This window comes from Rutidosis leptorrhynchoides, chromosome 1 (assembly GCF_046630445.1).
Source record: "Rutidosis leptorrhynchoides isolate AG116_Rl617_1_P2 chromosome 1, CSIRO_AGI_Rlap_v1, whole genome shotgun sequence".
Taxonomy (NCBI): Eukaryota; Viridiplantae; Streptophyta; class Magnoliopsida; order Asterales; family Asteraceae; genus Rutidosis; species Rutidosis leptorrhynchoides.
The window spans coordinates 49,724,783-49,746,661 of NC_092333.1; the positions used below are offsets into that span (position 1 = coordinate 49,724,783).

Sequence of the window (21,879 nt, forward strand, 5' to 3'; positions counted from 1 at the left end):
ATAGCATCAGGAATACTGGAAACAACAGTTTTGTGGAGTTATCCGTCCAGCGTTCTCCGCTGTACAGGCTGCTCCGTCATGCGTAAGCCCTGAAGGCAGCCTAGCGCGTAAGCCCTGGTCGGAGAACGCCACCTTCAGCGTAAATTTCGGATCACAAGTAACAGAACGTATCAACATCTGACACGTGTCCCCGAGCAATCTGGTGGATCTGACACTATAAATAGACCCCTTGGGTCGTCATTTTACACAGTTCAGATATTCTGACAACTTTGAGAGCTGAGACTTCACTTCTCTCTCTCTCCCCCTCTATTTTCTCTCACTAGAAGTCATCCGGCTAGCACCTTTACGCTCTACGGACGACAGATTGATTAAGCCACCCCACAAGTTTCTATACTTGTGAACCGGGTCTGCAGGGATTATTTCCCGAGGGTAAACATCAATCGGCAACACTCCGCCCTCCTAAAGCCAGATTACTTCTAGTATTGTGTTGACATACTAAGCCTTACCTTATAAGGAAATAGGTGTTAACAATATGTTTGTAAAAACAACGACAAGTTTTTTAGTCGAAATCTGTAATTCAACGGGTTATTAAACTAAATGACATCATTATTTACGTTCATTTGATATCTAAACTTATCATTAAACTGTTTCCTTTAAATAAACACGTGGTTTCACGGGTCATTTCACTAGTATTTTTATATTTTGTATATGGGTTTATTTGTATTTTTGTATTTTGTATTTTGTATTTTGGTTTATTTGTATTTTTATATTTTGTATTTTGTATTTGGGACTAATACCCTAAACCTAAATTGGTTCAACCCATCATCATCACAAAAACACCATGTCTGAAAACAACTTGATCAAACCAAACAGAGTAATAACTGATAAAGATAAAGATGAAGATGATGATGTAGTTTGCTTGGGTGAATTCTTTATTGATGACAAGTATACATATCTCTCTCTATACATATATCTATCTGTGTTATACGTATTCAATTAAAGTACTACTAAAAGGCAATTGATTTGATATTTTATTTCTATTTTTATTATGTTTTACGCAGTTATGAGCTCACTACTTTCACATTTGGGTCTAATGTTCTTCAGCTTCTTTGTCTACAATCAGCTTCAAGTAAGTTTTGCGTTTATTGTGCTTTTAGGGTTTTCCAAAAAAAAAAAAAAATTGTGCTTTTAGGGTTTTAGATTGTAGTAAATTTTTTTTTTTTTTTTTTATGAATGTTGGGGAATAAAGTTTAGTTATTTGTAATTAAGTTTCATAATTTGTGATATGCATGATTCTAATTGATAAAATAGGTTATAATTGTGCCCAAATTTCCATGCTTTTTCGTTTTGATGAATCTTGTGATAACTGAGTGTCAAATGTTGTGAGCTAGTGTTATTTTATAAGACAATGAACAAATTTTGTGAAAATGGTGAAAAATTGCTTAAACACTTCACTTTAGCTCCTGTCAAATTTATGGTGATCTGTCAAGTGTACTCATAAAAATGTTGAATTGTGAATGGCATGATCATCTTTCATCTTCAGTGACATTTTATATGTTTTTAGGTCATATAGTCTTTTACTCCGTATTTACTAAAAGATTCGATCTTTTTCTCCATTTAAACAGATCATTTTTAGATCATCATTGAAATTAGACCTCACGTTTTCAAACGAATTATTATCAGTTTGTATATTTCTTTACTCTAGTAGCTGTATTCCCTGCATGTTCTTTGTTGTCAATTTCCTAATCCTGTTTAAGCTCTTATTCAGATGAAGTCTAATTAGTATATTTTGTCTCACAGCTGATTTTGATTTGACGGGGCAGTTGGTATGGCCTGGTGCGAGACTGTTAAATGAATACCTTTCAAATAACGCCGAGCTTCTACAAGGATGTTCTGCTGTTGAATTAGGATCTGGTGTAGGTTAGTTTATATTCCAAAACTACATTGTATCTCTTACTGTATGCAATATAGTTGGTCCCGCAATTCTTGTAGTTTGTTTTCATATTAAACACTGAATTGTTTATGAAAAAGGCAAAAAAGGGTCCCTTTGTGTTCTTGATTTTTAGTTAGTAAAATTCTAACAGTATGCAATGAATGTTGGTCTATATGTAGGCATTACTGGTATACTTTGCAGCAGATATTGTCGTGAAGTTGTGCTTACAGACCATAATGACGAAGTCCTCAAGGCACGATTGCAAGATTTCGTTCTTCTGCATGTTTAAACGTATGGTACGTCTTATAATATCCTGGTTGTAACAATTTGCATAAATTTTCCATTTCAGATCTTGAAGAAAAACATCGAGCTTCATGAATCTTCTGAGGATCCTAATTCTTGTGCTGGTAAGATTACTATTTTGGATAAATTTTGTTACTTGCTAACTAATATTGATATTGTCGTCAACAGCGTTAAGTGCGGAGAAATTGGAATGGGGAAACTGTGATCACCTCAACCGAATTTTAGAAAACCATCCGCAAGGATTCGATCTGGTGCTTGGAGCTGATATCTATATCCGACACAATTTGATTCGATTACTTATTTATTTTCCTAAAATTGCTGTAAAATAATATATTAATAACTGCATTTTTTGAAGAACGGAAATTATCCTTGACAGTTTGTACGCTTTCAGCAAAATAGCGTTCCTCCACTGTTCGACACTGTCAAACAGCTTCTATGTCTACGCGAGAAAGAGCATTGCAAATTCATATTGGCTTACGTCTCACGTTCGAAAATGTAAAGTGCATGTATTTCTAGACTTCTAGTGCACTTTTATTTTTGTATATATGAACTTTCATACCTTAGCACGTGATATAACAATAATCATAGTCATTAAAGATGAAATTACACACTCTGTTCTTTTAACTATGCTAAATTAAGAAATTGTACCATGGAACTATTGTTAATCTAAAGAGCGTAATTAAGCGCATTTAAAGACTATTACTTTGTATTATACTTGACTATTTATATTGCAATAATGTTTGTAACAAAGGCCCAAACACCCTAATAGTTTCTTGATGCGTCTTTTTGTAGGATGGATGTGATGGTTACGAAAGAAGCTATTCAGCATGGGCTGCAGATCCGAGAAGTTGATGGGACTCGATCAGTGATTGCAAATCTTGAGGGAGTTATATATGAGATCACGCTCTAGAAGCTGTACACACCCAAAACACCATCATCATCATTTACACCATATATTCTCCTATATCGGCTCTTTTTCATGCCAGAGTCATTTTTCATATTTGCTAATTTGTTGTTTTTAGAACTAGCCAGGCAATTAGGGATGAGTTTTGTTTGGTGTGTTGATCTGTAGTGATTCAACAGAACATTGTAATTCACTGTGTCTAGTCTCGGATTAAGAATATCAACGGCCAGCCATCTTTGATTGTTTTTTTTTTTATGTTGTAAATTTTATTAGTCATATCAATTTCATCTTATGATCGAATGGCCTCGTGGCCCAGTTGTTCAATCCCAGGACCTTGAGTATTGGGCACGGTTGAGGTCAAGGTTCAATCCTGACTTTTTAAAAAAGTCTGTGAGGGAGGTTTTACCGACTCGTACGCAGGAATTCGACCTGATCGACATGCCCGTACAGATTGATGGATTGGGTCGGGTCCCTGTTTTCGGTTCAAGTTCCCGCCCGGAAACGCTTGTGTGCGTGAAAAATGATCGGGTGGATGGTGTCTATCCCTGTCAATAAATTTCTTATATTAAGAGGAAGCATAAAACAAAAGAACATAGACGTCTCAGCCACATGTGCGAAATGTGCAGTCGAACAGGCCACACGTTTTTAAGGGACCCAAAATTTTAAAATCCCATATTATAATACATTGAGTTATATTATTTATAAATCAAATCACGAAAATTCATTTATCAGACAGTTTAATCGCACATTAACTTCTTTTCCAGGGGCGGAACATACTGTATCACAAGGGGGTATCCGCCCCACATGGATTTAACGGGAAAAAAAAAGAATTTTACACTAATTTTTTATTTTATTTTTACCAAAAAATAAGGTTTTTTTTAGTATTTACCCTTGCTAACAATGAAAAATTTATTAAATTTTTACACTCGCCATTTCTGTATCCGGGTTCAAGTTCTGTCACTCTTCTTTTCTATTCATAAAATTTTAGTACCACATATCTTTTTATATGTATTACTATAAATTAACACGTTTATAAAAGTCCATTTTTTTATATCTCGAACAGGGCCTATGAAAACAGTGAGACGGCGTTGCAAAAGAAACCTTTGTTTTGCCGTTCCTAGACAGCGTGAACTCCTGTTTCCATCGGACAAACGACACCGGGATAACGTAAACTTCCGAGGCAACAAAGTTATCAAGTTATAACAATTTAGATTCAGATGAAGCTGAGAACGGTATGACTGTATGTTAACAAAGACAAATATATTAACTAATACACTTCTATTAATGCAAAGCTGTTAACTCTAGACACTATATACATATAACATTATCCTAATAAAACTACAGCTATAGGTTGCCAAATGGCGGTTTGAAGAACCTGGCCCCTGGGTAACAGGTCCTCGAGGTCGATCAAAACAGTCAATTCATGCATAGTTTGGGTCAGGTCAACTCAAAACGCTATTTGCCAAACATTGTATACTTTTTACTAAAAAACAAACATTATAGTATAAGTATATCTTAATCTTAATAGTATTTATTCTCTAAGAAAATAACTTAGGAGATTTTATGGCGGCATCAACCTATTCGTGAGTAAAAGGTTCAGAATTTTTACCAACACTACAAAGTGTTTAAGCAGAATGATGGTATATGTTAAACACCCAAGAAAAGAAAAAAAAGAAAACAAAACGTGTCCTAAATAATTTAAAAGAATAGTCGCATTGAAGGAGTCATAGAGAAAGTAACATAACCAATTGGAATATGAAGACTACGTAATAACTGAACCATACATCTGTCACAGTGAGATTAGTCTCATTCGGGCCAAGTATTCGGTGAAGTTATTTTACGAATATCCGACTCTTACGGAGCAGTCTTGGTTGATTTCTATAAAAATAACACATGGTTTGATGTCGCTAATCTACACCTTTTGTAACTAAAGGGCTTATAGTGTGACAACCCGAAAATTTCCGACCAAATTTAAACTTTATCTTTATATTATTCCGACACGATAAGCAAAGTTTGTTAAGTTTAAATCACAAGAATTGTAAATTTTGTTCATACATTCATTTAACCTTGACCAGACCTTTGTAGTGACCCGAACTTTTCCATGTTTTTATATATTAAATGAAATTATATTTACATGATTAAATGTTTTCAACATGTTAAGCAATCAAACTTGTTAAGACTTGATTAATTGAAATAGGTTTCATATAGACAATTGACCACCCAAGTTGACCGGCGATTCACGAACGTTAAAACTTGTAAAAACTATATGATGACATATATATGGATATATATATAGTTAACATGATATTATGATAAGTAAACATATCATTAAGTATATTAACAATGAACTACATATGTAAAAACAAGACTACTAACTTAATGATTTTGAAACGAGACATATATGTAACGATTATCGTTGTAACGACATTTAATGTATATATATCATATTAAGATATATTAATACATCATGATATCATGATAATGTAATAATTTAACATCTCATTTGATTTAATAAACAATGGGTTAACAACATTTAACAAGATCGTTAACCTAAAGGTTTCAAAACAACACTTACATGTAACGACTAACGATGACTTAACGACTCAGTTAAAATGTATATACATGTAGTGTTTTAATATGTATTCATACACTTTTGAAAGACTTCAATACACTTATAAAAATACTTCTACTTAACAAAAATGCTTACAATTACATCCTCATTCAGTTTCATCAACAATTCTAGTCGTATGCACCCGTATTCGTACTCGTACAATACACAGCTTTTAGATGCATGTACTATTGGTATATACACTCCAATGATCAGCTCTTAGCAGCCCATGTGAGTCACCTAACACATGTGGGAACCATCATTTGGCAACTAGCATGAAATATCTCATAAAATTACAAAAATATGAGTAATCATTCATGACTTATTTACATGAAAACAAAATTACATATCCTTTATATCTAATCCATACACCAACGACCAAAAACACCTACAAACACTTTCATTCTTCAATTTTCTTCATCTAATTAATCTCTCTCAAGTTCTATCTTCAAGTTCTAAGTGTTCTTCATAAATTCTACAAGTTCTAGTTTCATAAAATCAAGAATACTTCCAAGTTTGCTAGCTTACTTCCAATCTTGTAGAGTGATCATTCAACCTCAAGAAATCTTTATTATTTACAGTAAGATATCTTTCTAATACAAGGTAATACTCATATTCAAACTTTGATTCAATTTCTATAACTATAACAATCTTATTTCGAGTGGAAATCTTACTTGAACTTGTTTTCGTGTCATGATTCTGCTTCAAGAACTTTCAAGCCATCCAAGGATCCTTTGAAGTTAGATCCATTTTTCTCATTTCCAGTAGCTTTATCCAGAAAACTTGAGGTAGTAATGATGTTCATAACATCATTCGATTCATACATATAAAGCTATCTTATTCGAAGTTTTAAACTTGTAATCACTAGAACATAGTTTAGTTAATTCTAAACTTGTTCACAAACAAAAGTTAATCCTTCTAACTTGACTTTTAAAATCAACTAAACACATGTTCTATATCTATATGATATGCTAACTTAATGATTTAAAACCTGAAAACACGAAGAACACTGTAAAACCGGACATACGCCGTCGTAGTAACATAGCGGGCTGTTTTGGGTTAGTTAATTAAAAACTATGATAAACTTTGATTTAAAAGTTGTTCTTCTGGGAAAATGATTTTTCTTATGAACATGAAACTATATCCAAAAATCATGGTTAAACTCAAAGTGGAAGTATGTTTTCTAAAATGGTCATCTAGACGTCGTTCTTTCGACTGAAATGACTACCTTTACAAAAAAGACTTGTAACTTATATTTCTGACTATAAACCTATACTTTTTCTGTTTAGATTCATAAAATAGAGTTCAATATGAAACCATAGAAATTTGATTCACTCAAAACGGATTTAAAATGAAGAAGTTATGGGTAAAACAAGATTGGATAATTTTTCTTGTTGTAGCAACGTGAAAATTGGTAACAAATCTATATTAATCATATCCTAGCTAACTTATATTATATTATACATGTGTTCTAATATATTATGTAATCTTGGAATACCATAGACACGTATGCAAATGTTTTGACATATCATATCGACCCATGTGTATATATTATTTGGAACAACCATAGACACTCTATATGCAGTAATGTGGGAGTTAGCTATACAGGGTTGAGGTTGATTCCAAAAATATATATACTTTGAGTTGTGATCTAGCCTGAGACGTGTATACACTGGGTCGTGGATTTATTCAAGATAATATATATCAATTTATTTCTGTACATCTAACTGTGGACAACTAGTTGTAGGTTACTAACAAGGACAGCTGACTTAATAAACTTAAAACATCAAAATGTATTAAAAGTGTTGTAAATATATTTTGAACATACTTTGATATATATGTACATATTTGTTATAGGTTCGTGAATCGACCAGTGGCCAAGTCTTACTTCCCGACGAAGTAAAAATCTGTGAAAGTGAGTTATAGTCCCACTTTTAAAATCTAATATTTTTGGGATGAGAATACATGCAGGTTTTATAAATGATTTACAAAATAGACACAAGTACGTGAAACTACATTCTATGATTGAATTATCGAAATCGAATATGCCCCTTTTTATTGAGTCTGGTAATCTAAGAATTAGGGAACAGACACCCTAATTGACGCGAATCCTAAAGATAGATCTATTGGGCCTAACAAACCTCATCCAAAGTACCGGATGCTTTAGTACTTCGAAATTTATATCATATCCGAAGGGTATTCCGGAATGATGGGGATATTCTTATATATGCATCTTGTTAATGTCGGTTACCAGGTGTTCACCATATGAATGATTTTTATCTCTATGTATGGGATGTATATTGAAATATGAAATCTTGTGGTCTATTGTTACGATTTGATATATATAGGTTAAACCTATAACTCACCAACATTTTTGTTGACGTTTTAAGCATGTTTATTCTCAGGTGATTATTAAGAGCTTCCGCTGTCGCATACTTAAATAAGGACAAGATTTGGAGTCCATGCTTGTATGATATTGTGTAAAAACTGCATTCAAGAAACTTATTTCGTTGTAACATATTTGTATTGTAAACCATTATGTAATAGTCGTGTGTAAACAGGAAATTTTAGATTATTATTATTTGATAATCTACGTAAAGCTTTTTAAAACCTTTATTGATGAAATAAAGGTTATGGTTTGTTTAAAAATGAATGCAGTCTTTGAAAAACGTCTCATATAGAGGTCAAAACCTCGCAACGAAATCAATTAATATGGAACATTTTTAATCAATAAGAACGGGACATTTCAACCTTGACGATTCACGAACCATTATAATTGGATAAGAATATATACGTGTATATATGTGTATATATATTATAACTTGAAAACATAAAAAAGGTATTAGGTATAATACTTTACATGATCGTATTTACCGACGGAATTAAAAGATGATACCAAATTTGAGTTATCAGATTCATTATGATATGATTTGCGTGTCTCTGTTGAGAGGTCCATTTTGATTTAAGAAATCTTTCCATTTTAACAATATTCGGAATATGATAAAGTGATTTACGAGTAAGAACAAATGTTTCTATTATCTAGAATTAGACAAATGTTAGTGGAAGACTAAATTACATAATAATCTTTTGATTTAGTTTCAAATATACGAAAACGCTTTACAATATAATAGAACTCGATTATTTAAGATGTCTTTGATTAAATAACGTGAGATGGAATATTGGTTGTTATATATGTAGAGTAATATACAAAATAATTAAGATGTTATTAAAATAATATATATAAATATATATGAATCCTATACACAATTAATATAATAAGTATGTTGTAATAAATCTATACACATAAATATATAGGAATTCTATGTATAAGTATTATTATATGTAATAATTCAATTATATATTGTATAATTAGTAAACATTACATAAGTAATAAATTGTAAAATTAATATATTAAATGTAATTACAAGTTTAATTATAGTTGTTATATCATTAGTATTAATATTAATATTAATAATATCAGTACTATTAATATTATTAAAATTATAATATGAAATTTGATGCATTTAATTTGTTATAGTATTATTATTATTAATATCATGGTTAATATCATTATAACTAGTAGTAAAATTATAATTTTAGATATTATGATTAATATTTGTATTATTATTAGATTATTAGATATTCTTATTACCATTACCATTAAGAATCATTATTATAAAAGTAATACAATTTATTTTGATTATCATTAGTAATATCATTTTTAATATTATTATAAGTAGTGTTATTAGTAGTATTAGTTATTAGTTATAATATTATTGATATCATTTTTTATTATGATTATTTATCAATATTATTATTATTATTATTATTAATATCATTAGTTACATTTATTAGGAAATAATCCAATCTATTATTATTATCATTTTTATGATTAATATTATCATTATTTATAATTATTATTAAATAATTATTATTATTATTACTAATATATTTATTAATTATTAATATTGAATATATAAATTATATAAACTTGGGCATCGTACAATTTTGTTATCTGTAACCATCGATCTGTAGCTAATTTTGTTCCTGTCTTTGATTTGATTATAAGTCGAAATCAACTTTTATAATAGATACAAAATCAATTTGAGTTCACTATTAGCTTTTATTTTTTTATTTTTTTCTGTTTATGATTGATAAAACTGTCGAATTCAATTATATATAAATTCATTTCAGTTGATGATTGATACTATACGATATTACACCATCAATTAACAACTTCAATCATTTTTTTTACAGCCTTTCAATTTTTGAATTAAAACAGAAATATTGGAGAACATTCAGTTCCGTCCCCTGTTCTTGTTCATCTTTTCGAAAAGTTTGATTTCAAAACATATTACAAAATGTAATAATGAGGTTTTATTAGGAATATTTTACTCTAACTATCTGGGAAATTTTACGTTCCAATTCTTATTATCAAGCTTTAATTTCTGAGTCAAACCTTATTTCTAAAAAGTCAAAGATTTTGTTCAAGAAGAAATTAGAAATTTTTTTGATGTTTTGAATTAAATTGAGGATACAGAAAGATTACATGAACGATTTGGGACCTTTTTCATGTTATAATATATGTCTAAAACAGTTGAAAAATCGAAATTGATGTTTGAGTCAAAGTGAGTTCTTCGCGATATTTTTTTGCTGCTGCTTATTTTTTTTATTATTTCTGTCGAGCAAGATTACAAGCTGGGTGTTCTGTTTAAAATCCAAGATTTAAAAATAATCAATGAAAACGTTTTTATGATTGTTAAATGGCAACTGGTCGACTTGTTTTTAAGAAGAAGAAGATGACATAAGAAACAAATTATACAGGTTAAATATTGTTACATTCGGTATAAATTCAGAAAAAGGGCAACAGCCCAAACGGTTTAAGGAGTATGTAATGAGCGAGAGGTCTCGGGTTCGAGCCTGGCGGGTGGCAACTCTTTTTAGACAGAACTTTTAAAGGGTATATACAAAAAAAAAATTCTTCTTATTTCTATTAATTATTATTATTATTATTATGATTATTATTATTATGGTTATTACTATGATTATTATTATTATTGCTGTTATCATTAGTTGTTATTATAAGTATTATATAACAATTATTAGTATTATTATTATTAGGGATTATAGCCAAAATGCCCATTCCCAAACAAATTCTTGCGCTGGAGCCCAAAAAAAAAAAAAATTTGCCAGGTTGCCCTCGCAAGACGCAAGAAGACTTGCGTCTTACCCTCGCAAGGCGCAAGCTTGCGTCCTTGCGCCTTGCGAGCTTGCGACCTTATCTGATCAGATGTTGGATTTTCAGATAAGATTTCGTCAGATTTCCTAGATTTTTGTCGGATAATATTTTGTCCCTATATTTAGATTGACCCTGAGACTTTGAAATCACAGTCTCATAACAATTTCAAAAGTTTTCAATGCAGAGCTTATACCCACGTTAAGGTACTATTTTAACCATTTTTTCACTAATTTTTGTAATTATGAATTGTGTTAATGATGATAAATTTGTTGTTAATATATGTTGTGGGGGTTATTTTGAGTACATTAACAACATACCCATATATATGACACGAGATTGTTTTAGAATTCGGTTAAGACTCCCAATTGCGCCCGTAAAACCAATGAATCGGAGAATATTGTTAAAAATGTTCTTAAAAAGATTGAATTCCCACCCAATGCAGCTGTTTCAATGAGATACGTTTTTAATAATCATGTTTTTGATATTACTGATGATGATGAAGACTTTCAAGAGTTTTTACAATATGCAATTGTAAATGCTCCTATTGATATTTATATTGTCGATAGAGTAATAATGCATCAGCCACAACGAAATCCAGAAACAAAATACTCGACAAACCAGCTACTACTACAACAAAACCAAGAAACCACCAAAACACCAAAACACCAACCACAACAATTGTTACTACAGCATGATACCGAAGAAGACCTCGCAAGTAACAATTTCGAAGTGGAAGAACCTGAATTGCCACTTCCAAACACAGAAGAGTTTGATTTGCATAACTATGGTCTTGAAAACGTATGTAAAATTAAAGAATTAAACCACCCGTTTGAGGTACCCTTGGTCGAAGATAGTGATTCAGATGGAGGAAAAGACGGAGACGCAGAATTCCAATATGAAGAAGAAAAGCAAGATCCGTTCTGGAATATGCCAACTCTTTTGAGTCAGCATGAGGAAGAGCGCGAACATACGACTGAAATACCAACCACGTATAGGGTGTCATATTTAATAAAAGTTCGTCAAACTTTCCTGAACAAAGAAGAGTTTATAAACACCCTATTTACAAAATGTCTTGAAGAAAACTTCCAAATAAAGCCTGTAAAGTCAGACAAATCTCGGTACACCGCTAAATGTGTGTTGCCAAATTGTGAGTGGAAATGTAGTGCTTACAGAATACGATTCACTGAAAACTTTATGGTAAAGAAACTGCATGATGTACACACATGCTCACGCACACTAATTATGGGAAACAATAAACGTGCAACAAAAATGGTGTTGGGTAGTATGCTTGTGGATTCATTTAAATCTGCAAACCGGGAATATAAAGCAAACGATATACGTGCGGATATAGGCAACCGATTCGGTGTCAGCATATCTTACAATCAAGCATGGAGGGCCAAATGTCATACATTACAGATGCTTCGTGGGAGTAGTGAGGAGTCGTACCAAATGCTTCCTATTTACCTATATAACATTAAGATTCACAACCCCGGAAGCGTAACGAATTTGATGACAGACAAAGAAAATAGATTTCTGATGTGTTATTATTCCCTTGGCGTAGTTATAAGTATCACTATTACCATTTGTTTGCGTCCTTGCGTTCCTTGCGTATCTATTAAAAAATATTTGTTTTAACATTGTTCATTCCTGCAGGTTCGATCATTTATTCAACATTGTCGCCCGATAATCATCGTCGATGGAGCGCATTTGAAGGCAGGATATTTGGGTACAAATTTAGTTGCTGTTGCGATGGACGACAATAATGGAATTTTGCCATTGGCTTATGGAATTGCTGGCGGCGAGACAAACGACTCTTTGGATTGGTTTTTGGGCAACCTACGAGACCATTTAATGACTTATGGAATGGGTGATCGTATGTCAGAGCTTACTTTTATTTCTGATCGAGGTTTGCCAATAGCACATGGTGTTTCAATCGTGTTCCCCGAAGCGTTTCACTGTTTATGCGCTCGTCATTTGTTTGCAAACATTAAAAGTAAATCCAACAAATTCAAATATTTTGAATGGCATTATTGGATAATGGTCAAAGCTTATCGTGCGTCGGATTTTGAGGATCATCTTAATGTATTTCGAAGAAGATTGAAAGCGTCTTACAAAATTTTAAGTGATGTTGGGTTCCACAAATGGTCTAGAAGTAGAGCTGAACGTGTTAGGTATTCATACCTTACTAGCAACAGTGTAGAGTCTGTTAATGCACTATCCGTACATGCTCGAAAACTACCTGTTTGCATGTTATTGGAATTTTTTCGCGCTTCAGTACAAGATTGGTATTTCAAACATCGCAACCAATCGGTTAGTCTTACTTCAACTGTTACTCCATATGCTGAACATAAACTAGCCAAGAGGACGAAAAAGTCAAGAAGAAGGCAAGCAATTCCATCGATAAACAATCTAGTAGAAGTGCGCGATGGACGAAAAAATGGCCTCGTTAATCTAGCAGATAAAGTTTGTTCATGTGGGCAGTGGCAGGGATCAGGCATACCTTGCGGACATGTTATTGCAGCAGCACAACTCTTTGGAGTGGCTGATGTTACTCAATTTGTATCTCATTGGTTCACGATAGAAACTTATATAAATATGTATATGGAACACATCCTTCCTTTGCCCATCGGTCTGAATGGTCGGATCCGGGGCCCAACGTCTTACCAATTGTAAACCCTCCCATTAAGCCGAAAAGAGCTCCCGGACGCCCAAAATCAACAAAACGTCATCCGTAAACGGGTGAAGACACTGAAAAAACAGTAAGAACATGTACTTGTTGCAAAGAAGCAGGTCATAGTAGGGATAAGTGCAGATCTTTAGTTGATCGAACTGGTGAACCAACCACAAAAAGGGTAGTAAAAACATCGGCCTCAACTTCAAAGTCAAAGAAGGGTAAGGAGAAACTCACTGACAAAGAAGCGTTTCATGCTTATCAGTCTCAGTTTTATACAACGTGCAATCTAGCGAGCGATAATTAGTAAACCAATATCCAAGTGTCTGTTTATTTTGCTATTGTATGTTTTTTATGTCATATCGATCGTTGTAATAAATGCTCGAAGTTTATATAATGTGTGATAATCTACAATATGGTTTAGCTAGAAAATACGCAAAGACGCAATACACACTTTGCGTACCCAAAACAATACGCAAGGTCGCAAGATAGATCTTGCGACCACATTGTCCCAACACGCAAGGTCGCAATATAGACCTTGCGACCACATTGAACCATACGCAAGGTCGCAAATCTATCCTTGCGCCCATTCCAGACTATTAATTATACAAAAAATTACAAACTTTTAATTACACAACTTAATTAATTAATTAGTATTTAAACAGTAACAATCATACAACCTGTGCAGCCTTTGGAGCATCCTTTTGAGCATCCTTTGTCTGCTCTTTTTCCTTTGGTGGTAGCGGTAGTGTATCAAAACGTGCACGGAAGAACGTCCTTGCCATTCTGTTCCTATATTTCTGTGCAACCTTTTTTGGATCTCCAATGTCATCACGCCCCTCCCATGCAAACACCAGTCTCTCCATATGGATGCACACCCAAACACCACAGTCACCGGTTTCACCTGTCTGCACTGGCACATTACGACCAGTTTCAATCATCATCTCCATACTCTCATTGTTTTGGTAGTAATCTTCAAGCTGTGATTCTGGCGTCTTGTTATAGTAGTCAATCGCGTGCAAGTAGACGGGCAAGTTTTCACACAACATTGTGACAACATGTTGTAGCTGTTCACTTGCAAGACCGGGTAAACTGTCGTACACATAAACTTTCATTTCTTCTAAATTTAATGATAGCAGCAAGAAATGTTCTAGGTATCTAAAGTGTACCGGGATCAAGATCTGAAACAGAAAGGACGTTTAGTCACAAATCCATCCATACGCAAGGACGCAAAATGTACCTTGCGTCCACAATCACGAAGACGCAAGGATGCAAGATGTACCTTGCGTCTAAGCACATTACCAGATGCAAGGACGCAAGATGTACCTTTCGTCTAACCACCTTACAAGATGCAAGGACGCAAGATGTACCTTGCGCCTGTTCCAGATTACAGAAAAAATAGTTCTGATCTCTAATTAATAAACAACACCAGATTGAAATTATAAACATTTTAAGAATGTAAGTACCTGATCACAGGAAGACCAAGCTGGATACATTTCATCACTACCATCCCCAAGAGAAATTATATACGTGTAATTTGGTTCCCTAAAGGCAGCGATTCCCTCATTTTCTTGGAAATTAGGATCTTTGGCCTTGGCCTGCTTCAACTTCTCCTCCTTTTGCTTCAACTTCTCTTCCTTCTCCTTCTGACTTAATCCCCAAAATTCTTTAAAATTTTCAAGCTGTGCCAGGAATCCTGATGGTATAATCGTCCATTGAGAACTTGCTTTAACCACCTAATGTGAAAACTCAGGAGTGTTAAACATCTGGCTTGCTCTGGGGAGAAATCTCTGACGATATCTCAAAAGAAATGTTGCCCAGCCATCAATGTGCTAAAAATTAAGAAGACAGGTTAAGATATTAACACAAATTAATTCATGAGATAAACACAAAATTAAGAAGATTACTCACCAAGTTCTCTAAATACCCAGCCTCTCCTAACCCTAGCAAGCGAATCCAAAACTCCGTACCAAGATAAATGAACTGATCACTTTGAAAGATGAACATGCAACGGGTCTCTTGCTTGCTCTGTATAATACTCATGGGATCTTTTGCAGGGGGTGCATGCTTTCTCTGATCTCTCCAGGTTCCAGTTGGTGGTGATTTAAGACAACCTTCATCATTTATAAGTCTGTCGATCATGGCCCAGATTTCTTCTTCACTAGCCCTGTCCATTTCCTTCCTTTTTCTCTTATAACCCACCTTCACAGGTGGCTTACCACTTACATTCTTTGGTCCTTCTGTTTCACCAGGTGCAACATTATCAACTACCATAACATCAGGTTGTCCATCAACAGCTTTCTGATCAACCAATTCCTCATCAACACCTTGCTCTTCTGTATCAAGGTTGACAACATTCATGTTGTCCACTTTCTCAATGACATGTCTGGTCAACTGTGCAAAACAGAAAAGCTGGTTAAGGAAAACACAGACGCAAGGACGCAAGATGACCTTGCAAAAACAAGACGCAAAGACGCAAGAATAACCTTGCGTCCACATAGCGCAAGGACGCAAGGTTGTGTCTTGCGTCCACATCAGTGCATCAGGAACAACAAATATTAATGAATTTTTTTGAAAAAAAAACACTATTATAATATTATAATGCAACAATTTACCTTCTCAATTGGTTTTCTATTTCTATATCCAGGTGAAGTAAAAGGGGACATTAATGCACGCGTGGGCCGTCTTTCTCTTATTCCACGTCGTATTTGCATCGGAGAAGGGTTGACAATCTCATTGTCAGAGAGAGATTTATGATAATACGTATCGTCCTAAGCAAATAATAAATAAAAAACAAAAAATATATAAATTCAGATGAGAACAAATATTCAAAAACAAAAAATAATTAATAAATTCAAAATAAAAATGGCAATAAAAATATACCGGATACTCTTGCTCTGAAAAAGGGTTTTCTTCGTATTCTGACAATTTCCTTTTACATTCGGTTAATTCGTTTTCAACTTTTTCCATCCGCTCTTTAAATTCTTTTTCACTTTTGTCCACCCGCTCTGTCAACAACGCTACCAAACAATGTAATTCTTGTACCTCGGTATTTTGATGTGTTGGTGTCTGTGTCTGCTCTACAGTTTCTGGTACGACTTCGGCTTTATCTTGCTGGATCTCCTCCTCTTCAACTAATGTTCCAAGAAATAACGCGTCACTATCAATCTACCATTGACACTCCTTCTCTGTATCAGTGGGGAAGAGACCACGTAGAGGTTTCTTGTTCTTGGGACAATCATCCTGCATAATTAAACACGACTTTATATGCAAGATTACAAAAAATACTTGGGACTATTCTGGTCAACTAGCCGCAAGGACGCAAATCTAGGTTGCGTCTCCTATGTAGCACGTATGCAAAGACGCAAGTACAACCTTGCGTACAATCTTAAGAGACACGCAAGAATGGTCTTGCGACCTTTCCATATCCTCTCTGTTTACAACAGTCAAAGGTAATTTCAAATATTAAATGCAACTAACCTGAATATCAAAGAGTTTAATGTAATCAGAGATTCCAAAAGTCTCCGCCATTGTACGCTTCCAAAAAAGAGCCCTCGATATTCCATTCTTGTCCGTTTTTGTAGCAAAGGATTTAATGGTACGACGGTAAGCCTCGAGGATCCAAATCTACAAATTGTTTGTTTTAACAATATCAAATATATATATTATCTTTAAATAATAAAAGTATTTGAAATCAAACATGTCGTTACCTTAAATGCCCACATAAATCCCGCCAAAGTGTACGCCTTGCCGCTCTCTAATTGGCTTTCCCGAACACCAAACCCTTCACTAACCGCTTCGTAAGTCGGTTCCCATATACGAGACCCCCATGGGTACTTATTAACACTTGAAAAATCTTCAACTAAATATAAATACTTCTTGTTCACCACATGGGCAGATTGTTTACCCATAAAAGCTCTCTCTACAACTAAAATAATTGCTAGTCGAACCACATCATCGTCCGAAACACCAACCCGACTACTTTTTAGAAGCTTTTTTTCAATATCACCAATCAAAATGTTTGTGCTCTCTTTAATGGACGGAAATAAACGTCGTCTAATTGGAGTGGTCTCTTTTTCATAATATTTAGGGATGTAATGTGCCATATCCGTACGGGTACCAAACAAAAACCCCGTTACTAGACAAAATTCACGTCGACCAAATCTAATAGCAAAATTAGGCTTAAATCTAAACCATATGTCATCTTTCTCCTCGGGGTACTTAGCATCATCAATTCTTTCCGACCGTACAGTTTTACATTGGAGCATTGCATGTACAAGTCCGGGATCGTTACCCATGTATTCAAGATCTAACCATACACCAAAACACGTTTCATTAAATTTTTTTATTTGATTTTCGGTCATAACTTTCTTCACATCACCTATAATAGTTAATTTATTCTTCATCGTCAGTTTACCTTCAACCCATCCCTGTAAAATTAAGAATAACAACATCAGCATAGGATACGATACGCAAAGGCGCAAGATTGGTCTTGCGTGTCCAACCATTCGGACGCAAGGTCGCAAATTTGGTCTTGCGACCACATTGTGACCGGAACGCAAGGACGCAAAATGATCCTGGCGCCTTGACAGTCAAGTAAGTTTGACGAGCAACAAATAGTTGTTTCACCAAATAACTATACAAAACAAGAGATAAGCTATACCCCATTATTAAAAAAAAGCAAGTATACTGTTAAATGTTGATGATTATCATAGAGACATTTCATCGAACAGTTGGTGTTCACGTTTTCACATTTATATATGAACATATGAAATATATATACAACTCCCATATAACTAACATATATATTGAAGAAAGAACTAACCTGTGGATTTGCCATTGTTATTAGCTTGATTTCTTGATTTATTTCTTAGTTGGGAAATGTTAGCAGACGAAGACGATGGTGACGTAGTGGTGATAGACGATGGTACGTGGTGGTGGTGGTGAAGACGATGAACTGGTAGTAGTGGAGGTGGTGATGGTGGTTACGATCTTGATTTCTTTCTTAGTTGGGAAATGAAGCAGACGAAGAGTAGGTGGGAGTAGTGGTGACGTAGACGATGGTAGGTGGTGGTGGTGGTGAAGACGATCAACTAGTGGTAGCAGAGGTGGTGATGGTGGTTACGATCTACTGTACGAACGAGAGAGAAGGTGATGGAGCTTTGCGTATTTGCGTTTGGATTGGTTTGCCGTATTTTTCTTCTATGCGTATGGGGATATGTGTGTGTGTGTCAAGTGAATGCTGAAAATAGGTTTATAACCTAATATAACCAAGCACAAGGACGCAAAGACGCAATGTCGCAAGAAATCAATACTTTGCATCTTGCATCCATACGCAAGGTTAGATTTGCGTCTTTGCGTATTGTATGATTAAAAAGAGGAATAAAATAGAGAAGTTAAAGTTAAAATACCATTGCATTAACCCGAATGACATACTCCAAAAACACTAACAAAGTAGTACAAAAGGCCCTACGACCTAGTTTATTAAATGATCAACCCAATTATAAAATTTAAGCAGCATACATAATCTCAGCATTCAACACCTCCCGATCAGAGGGATACACCAACTCATCTTCATTAGCAAAGAAGTTGTTCAACAACATGCCATAGGGCAATCCTCTCCCATCAGCTGCAGGCAATCCCGCCATCCGATTAGCAACCACATATGCTAGATTAATTGGGATTTGTTCGACCAAACACATCAAAATAAAAACTTCAGTTACATATAGCTCCACATCAGCATCATCTCGAAACATGACATTCCTCTTGATGACCGTCATCATCTGTTGATACTGGTCCTGAATATGTTCTTCCCTGATAATGACAGGACCACTGTTTGGCATGTTAAAACCAGGTTTACATAGTCCCGAAACAAACCCAGAAGTTGAGAATGAATTTCCTGTAGCTGACCTCCTCGGAGCATTTTTCACATCCTTACTAAGACTGAATACTTGAAATCTCCATCTGGAATATCCAGAATCTCAGCAAACTCCTCCAATGTCCAATCGTAGGAATAACCAAACATGTTCACGTGAACACATTTCAATTTACGTGGATTAAACACATAGTTTGCATAAAATTCCCTAACAAGTTTGGGATAGTACTCATTATCTTGATAGAGAAAAGCTCCAGCATATATTCCCCGCCAGTACGCAGAAAAAATACCTTGAGCAGCAACGTAAAGACCAGTAAGAATGGGACGTTCGGCTAATAGTCGTCGTCTTTCAGCAACTTGTTGTTCTGACTTTCCTTGTGAAACTCGGTGTAAAGCTCTAGCTCTTCTGTCCATGGATATTAACTGAGATTAACTGTAAATAACAAAATAATTAAAAATAATCATCATTAACACAAATAATAAATACTAAAATTAGTGAAGAAAATACTTAAATTAGTACCTTAAAGTGCCTTTAATCAATGAATTGCACAAGGTTGGAATTGTTATGAGACTGTGAAATCAAAGTTCCAGGGTCATACTATAAATAGGGTAAAAATCTTATCCGACAAAAATCTAGGAAATCTGACGAAATCTTATCTGAAAATCCAACATCTGATCAGATAAGGTCGCAAGCTCGCAAGGCGCAAGGACGCAAGCTTGCGCCTTGCGAGAGCAAGGTGCAAGTCTTCTTACGTCTTGCGAGGGCAACCTGGCAATTTTTTTTTTTTAGGCTCCAGCGCAAGAATTTGTTTGGGAATGGGCATTTTGGCTATAATCCCTTATTATTATTATAAGTATTATTAATGTTATTATTATTAATTTATCATTTTAATATTATCATTACTGTTATTAATATGATTACAATTATTAGAATTATTATTATTAAAAATTAGTATCATTATTATCATTTTTATAAAAATTATTAATTTGTTATCATTAAAACTATCATTATTTATATTATCAAGTAATATCTATGTTAAATATTAAAATAATATTAATTATGAAAATAAAGGTTTTAATGACGTTAATAAGGTTATAAGTAAAGATCATATATACATATATGTATTTAATACACATAACTTAACTATATTAACAATTATATATATAAAATGAAAATATATAAATAATAAAACTTACAAACTATTAAATATATAAATTATATCATTAATAATAATATATATTTATTCGATTACGATTATATGTATTAATGAATATACAAATGATATAGGTTCGTGAATCCAAGGCCAACCCTGCATTATTCAGTTTCGTCGTATGAATATTTTTACTACAAAATATTGGATCGTGAGTTTCATTTTCTCCCTTTTTAAATGCTTTTGCAATATATATTTTTGGGACTGAGAATACATGCGCTGCTTTTATAAATGTTTTACGAAATAGACACAAGTAATCGAAACTACATTCTATGGTTGAATTATCGAATCGAATATGCCCCTTTTAGTATGGTAATCTAAGAATTAGGGAACAGACACCCTAATTGAAGTGAATCCTAAAGATAGATCTATCGGGCCCAACGAGCCCCATCCAAAGTACCGGATGCTTTAGTACTTCGAATTTATCATGTCTGAAGGGAGTCCCGGAATGATGGGGATATTCTATATGCATCCTGTTAAGGTCGATTACCAGGTGTTCACCATATGAATGATTTTTATCTCTATGCAGTTTGTGAAATGCCTGATATGAAAATGATGTTTATGAAAAATGAAATCTTGTGGTCTATTATATTATTGGAAATGATTGATTATGATAAACTAATGAACTCACCAACCTTTTGGTTGACACTTGAAAGCATGTTTATTCTCAGGTATGAAAGAAATCTTCCGCTGTGCATTTGCTTAATTAGAGATATTACTTGGAGTCATTCATGACATATTTCAAAAGACGTTGCATTCGAGTCATTGAGTTCATCAAAAATATTATTAAATCATTGATAGTTTGATATATTATGAAATGGTATGCATGCCTGTCAACTTTCGATGTAATGAAAGTTTGTCTTTTAAAAACGAATGCAATGTTTGTAAAATGTATCATATAGAGGTCAAATACCTCACGATGTAACCAAATGTAATGTATTCGTCCAGATGGATTAGGACGGGTCGCTTCATATAGCCTAGCGATACATGCATAGGTGAAACTACATAGGGGTAGAGGGTGGCACCGCCCCCCGTTGATTTGAAATTTTCAGGCTTAAAATTTGACTTTGACCCCCAAAAGCCTCCATATTTTGCTTAAAAGCCTCTGGATTTTACCTCCAACCTAAAAGTCCGT

The 21,879-nt window shown here is 33.9% G+C and overlaps 1 protein-coding gene across 1 annotated transcript; it reads left to right on the top strand.

The window, feature by feature from the left end:
- The first annotated feature begins 841 nt into the window (after positions 1 to 841).
- Positions 842 to 3,384, top strand: LOC139866916 (uncharacterized). Its single transcript, XM_071855244.1, has 8 exons — positions 842 to 945; positions 1,062 to 1,129; positions 1,801 to 1,920; positions 2,113 to 2,186; positions 2,283 to 2,340; positions 2,405 to 2,506; positions 2,620 to 2,731; positions 3,029 to 3,384. The coding sequence occupies exons 1-8, from the start codon at positions 842 to 844 to the stop codon at positions 3,144 to 3,146; spliced, it is 756 nt and encodes a 251-aa protein (XP_071711345.1). The 3' UTR covers positions 3,147 to 3,384.
- Positions 3,385 to 21,879: the final 18,495 nt, after the last annotated feature.